At 42.3% G+C, this 15,019-nt stretch overlaps 4 protein-coding genes across 4 annotated transcripts; 2 read left to right on the top strand and 2 right to left on the bottom strand.

Moving 5' to 3' along the window:
- LOC116728728 (olfactory receptor 52K1-like) lies at positions 1–953 on the bottom strand. The gene has a single exon (XM_032577013.1). The coding sequence runs from the start codon at positions 951–953 to the stop codon at positions 9–11; it is 945 nt and encodes a 314-aa protein (XP_032432904.1). The 3' UTR covers positions 1–8.
- Positions 954–3,281: 2,328 nt separating this feature from the next.
- On the top strand, positions 3,282–4,886 carry LOC116728290 (olfactory receptor 52D1-like). The gene has a single exon (XM_032576274.1). The coding sequence runs from the start codon at positions 3,326–3,328 to the stop codon at positions 4,268–4,270; it is 945 nt and encodes a 314-aa protein (XP_032432165.1). The 5' UTR covers positions 3,282–3,325; the 3' UTR covers positions 4,271–4,886.
- Positions 4,887–7,251: 2,365 nt separating this feature from the next.
- On the bottom strand, positions 7,252–8,314 carry LOC116728292 (olfactory receptor 146-like). The gene has a single exon (XM_032576277.1). The coding sequence runs from the start codon at positions 8,307–8,309 to the stop codon at positions 7,368–7,370; it is 942 nt and encodes a 313-aa protein (XP_032432168.1). The 5' UTR covers positions 8,310–8,314; the 3' UTR covers positions 7,252–7,367.
- A 2,300-nt stretch (positions 8,315–10,614) lies between these two features.
- Positions 10,615–11,729, top strand: LOC116728291 (olfactory receptor 146-like). The gene has a single exon (XM_032576275.1). It carries the CDS (start codon positions 10,615–10,617, stop codon positions 11,557–11,559), a length of 945 nt encoding a protein of 314 aa, XP_032432166.1. The 3' UTR covers positions 11,560–11,729.
- Positions 11,730–15,019: the final 3,290 nt, after the last annotated feature.

Below are 15,019 nucleotides of genomic sequence, written 5' to 3'. Positions count from 1 at the left end.
TATTTTTTTCAAGATGATAAAACTTTTCTAGATCTGAAAGCATTAGAGAGGAATCGTCTTATTTCTTTGGACTGAACTCCATAAATGATGGGATTCAGGCTGCAGGGGATGATGTGAAACAAGATGGCCGACATTTTCCTCTGGTCCGAGTACTGAGGGAAACGATGCAACAGGATGACCAGTATGCCACAGAAAAGCATGATGAGATACACAACCAGGTGTGTGCTGCAGGTCTTCAGGGCTTTACTGTTCACAGACTTGTTCCTGCTGGTCAGACAGACCATGGTGATCCGGGTGTAGGTGAAGACGATGCTGCCGATGGAGGAGGTGAACAGAACCACGGTGAAGGTCAGGCCGTAGATGTTATTGATCTCCACGCTCTCGCAGGACAGCTTGAACAGTGAGGCGTTGTCACAGTACGGATTGGTGATCAGAGTCCTGCAGCGGCTCAGCCGGACCGTCAGGCCCAGCAGAATCCCCACCAGAACCAAGGCCGACCCCCAGGCAGAGACGGTCAGCTTCATCACCATCCTGTTGGTCATTATCACAGAGTAACGCAGAGGATTACAGATGGCGACATATCTGTCGAAGGCCATGATCATCAGCACCGTGTGGGACACAGTGCCAAAAATGTGGGAACAGAAAGCCTGAACAACACACTCATAGTAACTGATTATCAACTCTGAGGGAGGCTTCAGGAGGTCCGACATCAGGCGGGGCAAAACAATTGAATTCCCAAAGATGTCATTAACTGGAAGGTTAGAGAACAACAAATACATGGGCTGATGGAGGCTCTTATCAATACAAACCAGGATTATAATCGCAATGTTCAGTATCATTATGAACAGATAGGAGAAGAGGAAAAACAAAAAGACAGGGTACACTGATGTCTCTGTGACCTTTAACCCCTCCAGCTGGAGGGTCAGACTGTTAAAGGTTTCATTTTCCATCATCCTGAAAGAAAGATCAAATGAGAACATCAAGATTTCTTCTTGCCACACGAGAAATAATTATGAAAAAATTAGACAAAGACACCTTTCAGAAGGAGCAAAATGATTTGTTGGTTTGGAAACACAGACACCAAATGTAGATTGACGAAAGCAACATGTTCAAAATGTTTGAGTATAACCCCTACATTTACCTGGGATTTCTTACCTTGTCAGGCTTGCAAAGATGACCCACCTTGACTGTAGGAAAGGACTGTCTTGCCTGATTTTTATATAAATTTGTCTATTCATCTGAGAGTAGCGCTGTAACAACATGCTAGTAGTCATGGAGACTAAAACCCGCAGGCCACGCCAATGATCTGGTGTTGCGTCAACAAATGGTGCCGCTCCATTTAACCTAGCAATGCTCACTTAATTATGAGAATTTTTAAATTTGAATGGTGAAAATGGTGTTGAATGTTTCCTTTTTCTAAATGTAGCTATGACAGATTTAGAATCAACTGGTGAATCGTGGGCTGATGTAATAAAGACAGTTACAAAGTCGGCCTTCCATCTCCTGAAGAACATTTCCAGGACTAAGATACAAATGTTCCAGCAAAATGTAAAGAAACTCATCCAGGCCTTTGTCTTTAGTTGCACTGTTTACTGCAACTGAGTCAATGCAACTGTTGCAATGACCCTGCAGATGTCACTGCAGTTTTGTAGACAGGTATGCCTACAAAAATCAACAGCTGCAGCTAGCGTTCCAACTGAAATCAGAAAGATGGAGCACATCATCTTTTAAAGACCTTCCACTGAGAGAATAGAAAATACTGATGTTAGTTTATAGATCCTGAATGTCTTACCACCACAGACCTCTGAGGTTTTCTGGCTCCTCAGAACCAGAACCAAACACAGAGAGTCGTCTCAGAGTACTTGAATTATGTGCAGTTGATAAAATTGCAGCAAATCAACAGTTCAGATGGTAAACCATGTCCAGCACAGAAATATTAATGATTACCTAATCGAGTGGCTGCTCATTGCATGTGTAAAACAAAACCAACCTTGCTGCTCACCTCATCATCTTAAGCAGTTCTACCAGAGGCCCTGGAGCTTGAAGCCTTTGCACAGTATCACAACTTTACAGAGGACTCTGCTCTTCTGGAGAAGTTTGAGACGTTTTTCCTGAAATCTGTCAAGACAGGTTATGTTAGCCATAACCTACCAGTCTGGATCTGGGAGTCCCAGATGACTATTGTCATGGACAATGGTCTTCCAGACCAGATGACCACTGCCATCTGACAACTAAGGACAGGAACATGAGTAACTCTCCTGGGCCAGTCTGGATCTGGGGTGCATTAGAGCTTTCATTTTCAACCTCTCTTAGTGATTATTTTTACCTTAACTGTGGGAGGTTCAGCCATATTGGACAAGCGAAACCTCAAAGAGGTAGAACTTCCTGGATCATCTCAATACAGAACTCAGGAACTACATCATGAGATGGAGAAGAACCTTTCTGCACACACCCAGAAGACCCCAAAGTGCTTCACACTACATTCAGTCATTCACACATTCATGCACTGATGGTGGCAAACTGCTGCATAATAACACAGCTGCTCTGGCGCAGTCTGAAAGAGGCAAGGCTGCCATGCAACAGCACCACCTGCTGGGCCCTCTGCAACAGCACCACCTGTTGGGCCCTCTGACCTCCACCAGGCAAGGGGGTTGAAGTGCCTTTGCCTTAGGAAACAACAGAGGCAGATGAATTGAACTGTCAACCCACTAACTGCAGTTCAAACTCCTTCTCCCATCTCCACCATGTCATCTGACAACAAAAGACAGGAGCATAAGATGGAGGTGAATTCTCCTGGGCCTCTGACTGGAGAACTTGGAAGCAGGAATCTTTACAGCATTTAACTCAGCTGGTGTTTTCCAGCAGCTCCTGCTGACCGATAGCCTCAGAATACACCAATAAAATAAAGTTCAGACCAGCCTAATTCTGTAGAGTTTGCAGCTTTTCCCTTTGAACTAAAACATTTTAACTGAATCAACACACTTGAGTTCGTGCTGTCTAGTTGCAAACAGATTGAAAACTTTTGATCATCTCCAGAAGCAACGCCTCCATGTTGGGACGTCCCCTTTCCACAGCTCCCTTGAATCCGTCACTATAAACTGGGGAAGGATGCTGGGATTTTCTGCAGTGCAAGTTAGATAGCAAGTGAACCTCATTATAGAAAGTCCGGAGAAATTAAAGGTACAATCTGGACACTAAATTACTGAGCTTTTCTGATAGACTTTGAGCGCAAACTCCTATCGGTCCTGCAGCTTTCTGTAAAACGATTTAACAAATTTTATACCTTTCAACAGTGATTGCTGCTTATTGGTTTTTGCATCTAGTAATGATGGAAAACTACACTTTCAACAGCTATATGCTGCAGATTGAAGGGTTAAATGTGGAAGAGGCGTCCAGGTACCCTGTATTCTTCGTGTTGGTGTCCGTCTATCTGTTCATTATGATGGCTAACATTGGGATTGTGGCTCTGATTATCCTTGATAAAAGCCTCCATCAGCCCATGTATTTGCTGTTTTGCAACCTGCCTTTTAATGATATTCTGGGAAACTCTGTCATGTTGCCTCGTGTGTTGATGGACATTCTCCAGCCGCCGGCTGAGCGCCTCATCGGTTACTATGAGTGTGTTGTTCAGGCTTTCTGTTCCCACATGTTCGGCACCACGTCCCACACGGTGCTGATGATCATGGCCTTCGACAGATATGTCGCCATCTGTAATCCTCTGCGTTACTCTGTGATAATGACCAACAGGATGATGGTGAAGCTGACCGTCTCTGCCTGGGGGTCGGCCTTGGTTCTGGTGGGGATTCTGCTGGGCCTGACCATCCGACTGAGCCGATGTAGGACTTTCATTGCTAATACTTACTGTGACAACGCCTCACTGTTCAAGCTGTCCTGTGAGAGCGTGGTGATCAATAACATCTACGGCCTGACCTTCACCGTGGTTCTCTTGACCTCCTCCATCGGCAGCATCATTGTCACCTACACCAGGATCACTGTTGTCTGTCTGACCAGTAACAGCAAGTCTCTGAACCGTAAAGCCTTGAAGACCTGCAGCACACACCTCTTTGTCTACATGATTATGTTTGTTTTTGGGAAAATGAACATTGTGTTGCATCGTTTCCCTGAATACTCAGAGTACAGAAAAGTGTGTGTTATTCTGTTTCATATCATCCCCGGCAGCCTGAACCCCATCATCTACGGCGTTCAGTCCAAAGAGATGAAGCGGTTTCTGTCCAAGCTGTTCCACTCCAGAAAGGTTCTGTCGTCATAATAATAATGAGTAAAATTAGCTTTAAACTCTGAAAGCTGAGCGCGACTCGTTAGGTTTAAAACATCTGACAATGAAATGCTTGTATGTAAAAAAAGAAAAAGAAGGAGAGAGATGGAGAAATCCCCATTAGTTGGGAGTTTCAGAAAATGTTGGCTCTGACATTTCTGGAGGGGTTTAGTTTATCGAATATAGAAATGTACATAGAATTGTAAAAACAACTTTATTGACCATCAAGGAAAAATCATGTATGCTTGAAAGTAAGGAAATATTCTGAGTATATTATGAGTATTTTTTAGCCAAAACATGTTTACAATGTCCTTAGACTACAATACGGTTATATTTATACACTATATTAAAGTCAAAGTTTAAAATATGTTAAAATTGAGTTTAGAACAAGTTCAGATTTTAGTCTTAAATTTGTCAAAGAAATGTAAACTGTAGTGGACCCAGACATACAATTGACCATGTTTAGGTTGCAAAGCCCTTCCTGTTCGTCTACTGAGGGACATACAGTAGATGATACTGTACAGTAAACGTTTATCAGAGGCCATGTATGTTGGACATAGCTCAATGTTATGACTCATATTTGTGTCACTTTCTTTCACAAATAAAAACATTCCCCTTTTTTACAACCATCCTGATATGTTTGTTTTCAGGGAAGCCTCGTCTCTGAAATTCAACTGCAACTAATACCATGGTTGGTTTACTACAGATTGATGAAGGCTTTCCCATAAGTTATATTGGGAAAATGTTCAAGGTTCACCCCGTAGCACATGTTCCTGGGTAAGACTGGCCCAAAGAAACTTTCACCCTACTCTTGAATTAGAAAAATGTCGGGCAAATGTCCCACAAAGTTTTACCTAATCCAGTTCTTTAACCCTGGATTGATGGGTCTTTGACTCGGCTTAAGTGTGTTTATCCAGATTCAATTGGAGGTCCAGGTAAGCCCCCAGGAGGTACTTTCCAATACTTCTGATCCCCAATTTTGATTCCTGGAATCAAAATTCTCCACTATCCCTGGAGAAGGGACAACTCACACTGGCCTGCGAAACCTGGGACATTTGCCTAACACTAATTCTAATGACAGGCGTCCAGAAATTGGAGCATTTTGGGACATTTGTCAGACATTATAACTGCAGAAAGTGTAGGGCAAATGTCACTGACACCTGGGATCACTGTGGACACGCCTCATACATCCCACTGTTGTTCCCAGAAGTCCCATGCTTGTCCCATGTGTCCCAGGCAGCATTCAGAAAACTGTAACTTGCAGCCTGGTCAAAAATTCAGGCTCATTACGACATATCTTAACAAGATATTTGCTCGTTTAAGAAATATATCAGCTTCTGCTGCTCCTAGAAACTTCTCGTCTTTGCTGACCTGACGCACTCAGTCCCACCGATAAAATACATTGAGTCTGCGCAGCCTGCACACTGCCAAGCATCAAAATCTGACCTGAGAGCCATTTAACATTTATCTGTCCTCTGGAGCCTTTTGCCACTTTTGTCCAACCTTCAAACTCGACAAACTAACATAATTAACATAATAATTAATGTTCTCCATTTTGTTCTCAATTCATCAAAACTGCTAAACATATCTGATAAGTATTTTGTTTACCTAAATACAAAGGAAGAACCACAGACAACGTTTATGAGTTTTTAACCAAGCTTCTGCAGAAGGAGAAAACATAGCAAACCACTTCTTCAAGGTGTTCATGCGTTCTGACTCAGGAGAAAGAAGGGAGTCGAGAGTGAAATGTGGGAGAGTGATAAATCAAAGAATGGCTATTCTGAAACAAGGAAGAACACATAAACTAAGACACTGGCCCTTTAAGGAGGATCCCTAGATTAGAAAGCAGCTGCAGCTTCAAGGTTTAGGGAAAAAGCAAAGTTTGTGTTTCACACGGTTTAACAGATTCTTCCTCCCTGGGGTGTGAAAACTAAACCTTTAAATGAAAAACAAACTAGTAACTACTTATGTAAGAATGATAACAAAACATGATTATTCTAACAATATGGACTGACGTAAGGTTTTGTTTTACTCACTTTGTATTTTGTGGTATTTTTGCTGGATTTATAAATTCGCTTGGCTTGGTGTGGCCCTATAGAGTCGAGTCATTTTTAATTCTGCGGTCTAATTTATAAAACATTGACCCCACGCCTTGGTAACATGTCAGAGTCCTGATCCCAACCTGGCAGAAAAACTTTAGGATGAATTAAACCAGAGACTGCGAGTCCGACTGACACCGATGAAGCTAACGATGCTAAAGCTGCTTCAGGGTTGGCCAACCAAATTAAACCCTTTATATTAACTGTATTAACGGTGGCATCCGGTTTCAGTGTGTGAATGCAGGTAACCCAGCATACTTGGCCTTATAGTGTGTTCCACACTAACCTAACCAATAGCGAATAACAGTTAGAAAAAGGTGAACTATAAATGGAGAGAAGGGACCTCAGAATCATGGGGGAATGTTTTGGTCTTTGACCAACATGATTCACTAAGAGAAGACAGAATCAGAGATGATTTTTGACCATCTAGAACCAAATATTTAGATCTTCATCAGGGCTTTGCAGAGTTTGGAGGCAGAAATCTACATCTGAATCAGTCAAATCAGTCTGATTTACAAAAACAGTTCTTTATTAATAGAATCATTCACCAGTAATGCTGGTAACTACTTCAGGGACACATGACACCATAGTCAGTTAATCCAAAAAAAGAAGACAATAAAGCAATAAAAAGACAAGTTGATTTAAAAAAATTACCTTTCATGAACTTTCTGTTAATGAATCAGAGAACAAGAACTGTTCCTTTGTTTTGTGTTCATTAATTAGGAACTTTATTTTGAAATCACAGTTTCTACATAATTTTCTTGTATTTCAAAGAAAATAAATTAGCTTTTGAACTAAAACATAATTTCATATTAATATTTTCAAAGACTTATACATGAATATTTATGAACAAAATTCAGTTTGGTGTAATGACAGCAGAAAATTTTAATATTTGTCTGGATCAGATGTATAAACATCTAAATACGGAAAATATAAAGTAAACATAAGAAATGTTTGAAAACAGAATTAGAACGGTGTTTGGATATGCATCATTACGATGACAGAACCTTTCTGGACCGGAACAACATGGACAGGAATTTCTTGATCTCTTTGGACTGAGCTCCGTAGATGACGGGGTTCAGGCTTCCAGGGACGATGTGGAACAAGATGGCTACCAGCTTCCTTTGGTCTACGAACTGAGGGAAGCGATGGACCACGATGTTAAACTTTCCACATACAAACATGATCATGTAGACGAAGAGGTGTGTGCTGCAGGTCTTCAGGGCTTTACTGTTCACAGACTTGTTCCTGCTGGTCAGACAGACCATGGTGATCCGGGTGTAGGTGAAGACGATGCTGCCGATGGAGGAGGTCAACAGAACCACGGTGAAGGTCAGGCCGTAGATGTTATTGATCTCCACGCTCTCGCAGGACAGCTTGAACAGTGAGGCGTTGTCACAGTACGGGTTGGTGATCAGAGTCCTGCAGCGGCTCAGCCGGACCGTCAGGCCCAGCAGAATCCCCACCAGAACCAAGGCCAACCCCCAGGCAGAGACGGTCAGCTTCACCACCATCCTGTTGGTCATTATCATAGAGTAACGCAGAGGATTACAGATGGCGACATATCTGTCGAAGGCCATGATCATCAGCACCGTGTGGGAAGCAGTGCCAAAAATGTGGGAACAGAAAGCCTGAACAACACACTCATAGTAACCGATGAGGCGCTCAGCCGGCGGCAGCAAGATGTCCGACATCAGGCGGGGCACCATGTACGAGTTACCAAGAACATCGTTAAACGACAGGTTACAGAAGAGCAGGTACATGGGCTGATGGAGGCTTCTGTCCATGCAAATCATGATTATAATGCCCACATTAGATATCAGTATGAACAGGTAGATGGAAAGGAAGAAGAAAAAGAGAGGGTACATCGACATTGGAGTCACTTTTATCCCTTCCATCTGCAGAGTGAAGCTGTTGAAGGTGAAATTTTCCATCAGTCTGAAACAAAAGCACAAAATAAGAGATAAGAGGACAAGTCATCACAAGTATGAAGTTCTTGGAACGTTTTAAATAAATTAAATTAAAAACTGTAAATATTACCAGAGTTTTCTTCCTTCCTCTTGACTTACTGGACAGAGTGGCGACAGACCTCCAGCTCTGTCAGTTTTATAAAGACGTCCGTTCATTAGAGAGGCAACGTCAACTCTGTGGTCATAGCAACAGAAATCAACCAGGAAGGTTGCATCATTGCTCAACAGTACTTATTGAAAGGTTAAATAATTATTTCATATGTTTTGAAAGCGTCCGCAGTAATTTTATCCGACTTTTCCATTGTTAACGTGAGACAGCAGAAGAAGAAAGATGGTCAACCTGATAATGAAGAGATGAAAGGAGTCTGAGTCAGTGAACGCATCACATCCCAACCGACCGCTCCTTGTCTGAGTTCACATCCAAACAGAACCGGGTCAAAACCGGCTCAGAAACTGCAGACAATGCTCCACTAAAGGCCGTTGTTGTTAGCTGTTAGCTTTTATCAACTTCCTTCATCTGCCGACTAGCTGCTGATTGTGCCGTCTCTCTCAGAAACTTTACAATCCATCAGAGATGGCGGCCATCTTTACTGCCATAAACAGAGCAAGTACACCTCGCTGCGCGAGGTCCTTCTCAAACAGAGCGCTGCGGCGGCCATCTTTACTGCTATAAACAGTGTGCTGCGGCGGCCATCTTTATTGCTATAAACAGAGTGCTGCGGCGGCCATCTTTACTGCCGTAAACAGAGTGCTGCGGCAGCCATCTTTACTGCTGTAAACAGAGTGCTGCGGCGGCCATCTTTACTGCCGTAAACAGAGTGCTGCGGCAGCCATCTTTACTGCTATAAACAGAGTGCTGCGGCGGCCATCTTTACTGCTGTAAACAGAGTGCTGCGGCAGCCATCTTTACTGCTATAAACAGTGTGCTGCGGCGGCCATCTTTACTGCTATAAACAGAGTGCTGCGGCGGCCATCTTTACTGCCGTAAACAGAGTGCTGCGGCAGCCATCTTTACTGCTATAAACAGAGTGCTGCGGCGGCCATCTTTACTGCCGTAAACAGAGTGCTGCGGCAGCCATCTTTACTGCTATAAACAGAGTGCTGCGGCGGCCATCTTTACTGCCGTAAACAGAGTGCTGCGGCAGCCATCTTTACTGCTATAAACAGTGTGCTGCGGCGGCCATCTTTACTGCTATAAACAGAGTGCTGCGGCGGCCATCTTTACTGCCGTAAACAGAGTGCTGCGGCAGCCATCTTTACTGCTATAAACAGAGTGCTGCGGCGGCCATCTTTACTGCCGTAAACAGAGTGCTGCGGCGGCCATCTTTACTGCCGTAAACAGAGTGCTGCGGCAGCCATCTTTACTGCTATAAACAGTGTGCTGCGGCAGCACCATTTTGATGCTTTACATCGTTCAGTAGTTTGTCGAATGTGAGTTTCAAACGTGTCCAGTGGGACAAGAAGAGTTGAAATAGTTCTGGAGTGCAGAAACTCGTCTCCGTTTAATCACAAACTTCCCTTCTTTCAGTCTCCAGCACGAGGAATGAAACCCTTTTAGGGCAAACATGGCTACCACAACACAGCCTCACCTTTCAAAATAAGAGCACACAACATAACCGGAACTCCTCCACTTACATTATGAACAACGACACAAAACAAATTCAGATTTCATCAAATAAAAACTTTAAATGTGGCCTAAGTAAGCAGGTTTGGAGTGAAGTGTTCAGAAATGACACAGGTCATTGTTTTCCTTCCTCTGGTTTCCAGCAGAGGAAGGAAACCAGTTTCCTGTTGCCAGTCAGACAGTTCTGCTGTTTGGTTCGTCTTCCATAAATTGGGAGCTGCTTGGATCCTGAAGGCTCTCTTTGGATCAAAGGAGTAGTAAAATGTACTCTGTAAAACGATATGATGACGTTTATTGTTTTAGAATCGCGGCAGATTGTGAGACTGAACTTCGAGTCTGATGAGGTCGTTGTTTTCCTCTACATGGTAACTCTATGTTGTGACAGTTTCTATGGGATGCATTTTGATGCAACTCTCTCGGTTGAATAGTTTCTGATATAAATAGGATCCCAGGCTGTGTCTGCAGCCAGATGGTCGGCTCTGTTTGGAGCCACTGGAAACCAGCAGGTACCAGCTTGTCTTACTGGTTCTCATGAAACGATAACCTGTAACTCATAGATTTATTGTTTTGCTGAAGTTGGATGATTGAACTGTTGAGTTTATTTGGGAAAATGTTGAATGTGTGTACATGCTCTGTTCCAGGTGAATGGAAAACTCCACCTTCAACAGCCATACGCTGCAGCTGGAGGGGCTGATGATCACCAAGTTCTCCAGGCTCCCTTTGTTCTTCTTCTTCTTCTTCTCCTTCCTGTTTGTTCTGGTCGCCAACGCTGGCATGATCCTTTTGATCTTAGTTGACAGAAACCTCCATCAGCCCATGTTTCTGCTGTACTGCAGCCTAGCATTTAATGATGTTTTAGGAAATTGTCTCGTGTTGCCTCGCGTCATGTCGGATGTCCTGAGGCCGCCGGCTGAGCGCCTCATCGGGTACCATCAGTGTGTGGTTCAGGCCTTCCTGGTCCACATGTTCGGCACGTCAACGCAGACGGTGCTGATGATCATGGCCTTCGACAGATATGTCGCCATCTGTAATCCTCTGCGTTACTCTATGATAATGACCAACAGGATGGTGATGAAGTTGACCGTCTCTGCCTGGGGGTCGGCCTTGGTTCTGGTGGGGATTCTGCTGGGCCTGACCATCCGGCTGAGCCGCTGCAGGACTCTGATCACCAACCCGTACTGTGACAACGCCTCACTGTTCAAGCTGTCCTGCGAGAGCGTGGAGATCAATAACATCTACGGCCTGACCTTCACCGTGGTTCTGTCGGTGGTGTCGGTGGGCAGCATGGTCATCACCTACGCCCGGATCGCGGCCGTGTGTCTGAGCCGCCGCTGCAAGTCCCTCAACAGCAAAGCCTTGCGGACCTGCAGCACACACCTCATCGTCTACGTCATTATGTTCACCAGCGGGAAGGTTTCCATCGCTCTGCACCGTTTCCCGCAGTACACAGAGGAGAGGAAGCTGGCCATCATCTTGTACCACATCATCCCCTGCAGCCTGAACCCCATCATCTACGGAGTTCAGTCCAAAGAGGTGAAAAAGGTTCTGACTGGGTGGTTTCAGCCCAGAAAGGTCCGGTCATCAGTCTGAGTCCAGCAGAACCCGACAGCACCATCTAGAGGTTTACTGTGAATGAAAGAAATGATTCTGTTCATCCATCCACATCACAGGGAGAAACTCCACAATCTATCAAAAATGACTAATAGATTTTTATTATTAGTTGTATTGTTGTTGTTGTTAAACATTTTATTGCTCAGGAGTTGCTGAATAATAAATTTTTGAAATTAAAGGACTAATTAGTTTCCATTTATATTAGTAAATAACTGATGAAGCTAAATATGAAAATGCATAAAAGCTGCTGAAAAAAACATTTTTTCCAAAAACTATTGCAATGTTTTTAAAATGAAAGATTTAATTAACGTAAAAGGCGTGTCTATACTTCTGGGTTTTACTCTGTTCGTTGTATTGCTCAGAAATATGGTGAAAGCCACATACAACTATTAACATATTATTTAAGTTGCAAAAAAGGCAGTTAGGCTTAATAAATGGGATTTTATGAGCCAACTAATACATTTTTTTATTCAAAGCAATACTTTAAAATTTAAGGACTTTGTATTTTTAAAAATATTAGAAATAATGTATAAAGCACTGAACAAAAGTCTTGATTTTAATTTTATGTAATGCTGTTTATTTACCAGAATAAAGTGAATCTGAATTTTGCTTTTGACTTAATTATTTTAAGGTCGGAAACATTCAGTCACCATGGCAACCCTCTGGTCAGCATAACAAAATGTAATATACAGTTTTAACACAAAATAACTTCAAATTTCAACAGGCAAACTTTACAATTAAACATTTAGCAATGATTTTAACTACTAACACATGTTAGTACATGTATCTAGATATGTTTATTCATCTTAACATGCTGCTTTTTAAGTTTTAAATACTTAAAATTGGACTTTATCAAAGCTAAACATGAAGTTGCATCCACACTAAAACTGAGTTGTACTAAAGTAAACATATCTTTAACCAATTAAAATAACATCTAAATTAATTTAAAATTACTCCATTATGTTATTTTTTCTCACTTTTCTTCGTCCCACCATAAGCAGGACGGGTAACTCCAATCCAGGGTTGGTGTTTTTCTTTCAGATCTGAATCAAATAATCATAATTTTAGCAGGATTCTGGAGAACCTGGCTGCACACTGACATTATTATTGTTGTTTAGACAATCTAGACGTTTCAGGACAGCAGCCCTGAAGGACCTTTAGTTTCCACCTTCGCTTTAAAGGGTCAGTTCAGATTTCAAGAAGTGAGATTCAGTAAAAATAATGCCAGTAACTGCTCAGAGGTCACAGGTTTGAGATTCACAGCTTTGTTTTGTTTTGGTTTTTTTTTAGTAATGATTTCTGTCATTATAACAAAAACACACAATTTCCTCATAAAGTGATTTATTTGTACAATAATATATATTTGATGATGTATGTAGAAATCTTTATTTTATGGATAAAAAGAAAAGAAAATGCTCTTGGGAGCCCCCTGGTGGCCGCGGTAGATCATGCACGCTTATCCGGTAATTTGAGCTGCGTGCAGCGTGCAGAGCTCCGGTAGAAGATAAGTTGGCAAAACAATGTCTCACAAAAGGACTTATCCTTCAGGGAGAAAGAAAATAGGACGAATATTAAAAAAGCCAAGATAAAGGTTTGTTTGAATGTGTCTTGATAATGTAATGCTTATAAAAAAAGATTTGTGAAGCTGCTAATAATTAATTTGCTTTATAGCGACCTTGAACGGTTCAGTTCAACAGCCAAACATTTATGCTAGGGTCTTTGTGTTTGGTTAGGGGATAAGATGGGCTTCACTTGTAAGTATCAGCCAATCACGATCCCCAAACTTAAGGAAATCGGCTCCCAGAAATCTACTGGCCAATAAATGTTTCCTATATTATACATGGATATAATGCAAACAGCAGCATCAGAGATGCAATAAGTTTATAGCAGGTGTGTGAATGATCGAATCCTCTAACTGTTGATTGCAGCCAGTCCACATTGTTGGCAGAAACAAAGGGCCCCAAAAATAAATTTTACTTAGGGCCCCATGGAGGCTAGAGCCGGCCCTGATTTTATTATATGAAAAATGACAGAAATTGAATATAACACGTCTTAAGTTTGAACTCACATTTATCTACAAGTGTACAAGAGTCTTTCTAGCTGAAGGGGGAAATGTGGCCATTAAAGTGAATTACAGATGATAGAGAATAAATGTGTTTATGTTCCAACCAGCAGGATTTCTTCAGGAGTCGCTGTGAGTTAACAGGTTCAATTTAAGCTGTAAATGATCAAACTATTTATTTTTATCAATTAAAGCAATGTCAACACAGATTATTAACTGTGGAAAAAATGTAAAGATTTTTTCCACACTGTCCATGTAGTATAAAAGATCCTGTTTTCGTCTTGCTGAAGAACGTTTTCTGGACTGTGGCGCCCCCTGCTGGTTACAGCACACATAGTTCCCATCTGAGCAGTTCTCTGGTGTTTTTACCAAAGTTAACATTTCATTCATCTTCACTTTTCTAATACTTTGAATCTAAAAACTGTCCTAATTTCATATTCCAGTCTTTTTTCCTTCAACCCACATTCTGAAAAACACGTTTCAGCTTTTTGTTTTCATGGAGGAAGGAGGCTGAGGTCAGGTTTCTCTCGGCAGAAGAGGGTGTGTAACAGCTAAAGGATGAGCGATAAATGTTTCAAGCTTGATGTGAAGCTTAATGTTGGCCTGGATGAAGACGGCCTGATGGTGGCGCTATCGGACCGCCTTCAGCCACGAATCCTGGCCGTTAGAGCCGACGTCCTGCTGATGTAAGGAATGCAGTTTGACTTGATTTATTTTTAAAAGTCTGAGTCTGATGGAAAAACATGACAGGAAACAGGGAGGATGTCAGCAAACACAAACAGGAAGTGAATGTGGAGAGATGAAGAAGAACCGGACAGTTTCAGTCTGACAACAAAACCCAAGAAAACATCAAATCAACTCAAAGAGGAAAACCTGAGAGATTTGCTGCACAAGAGTTAGAAGGATGGACTGGTCTGGGCTGAATTTAGATGCATGCCACACTTTTAAGATTTGTCCCCTTTTAAAAGACACCCTGACTTTAGGCTGGTTTATCTCACTGTTTCTGATTGGAACTGGAAAATGAGAGGAACATGAGCGGATACGTCTGCTGGTCAACATCTGTTCACTTTTACTTTGGAGGAGTTTTATTTCCTCTGATCACCAGTTGTCAGTACACCTCCCAGAGCTCCCAGTGCTCCTCCCAGTGCTCCCCGTTCTTGACAGTTTGGGTTCAGTTATGTTCCAGAGTTTTAGGTCAAAGTTTTGAAGTTGACCTGCCTCCTGGAGTCTGGAGAGAAAAGATAAAGCTGTTAATAATGAATAACTGGAGGAGGAGGGAGGGAGGCATGGTCAGCCTGCACTGAAAAAAATGAACAGCTGATCCAACTTAAATATATATACTATATTAATTGGTCACAAGTATCCATCCATCCATCC

This window comes from Xiphophorus hellerii, chromosome 11 (assembly GCF_003331165.1).
Source record: "Xiphophorus hellerii strain 12219 chromosome 11, Xiphophorus_hellerii-4.1, whole genome shotgun sequence".
Taxonomy (NCBI): domain Eukaryota; kingdom Metazoa; phylum Chordata; class Actinopteri; order Cyprinodontiformes; family Poeciliidae; genus Xiphophorus; species Xiphophorus hellerii.
This window is presented reverse-complemented; position numbering and strand designations above follow the sequence as displayed.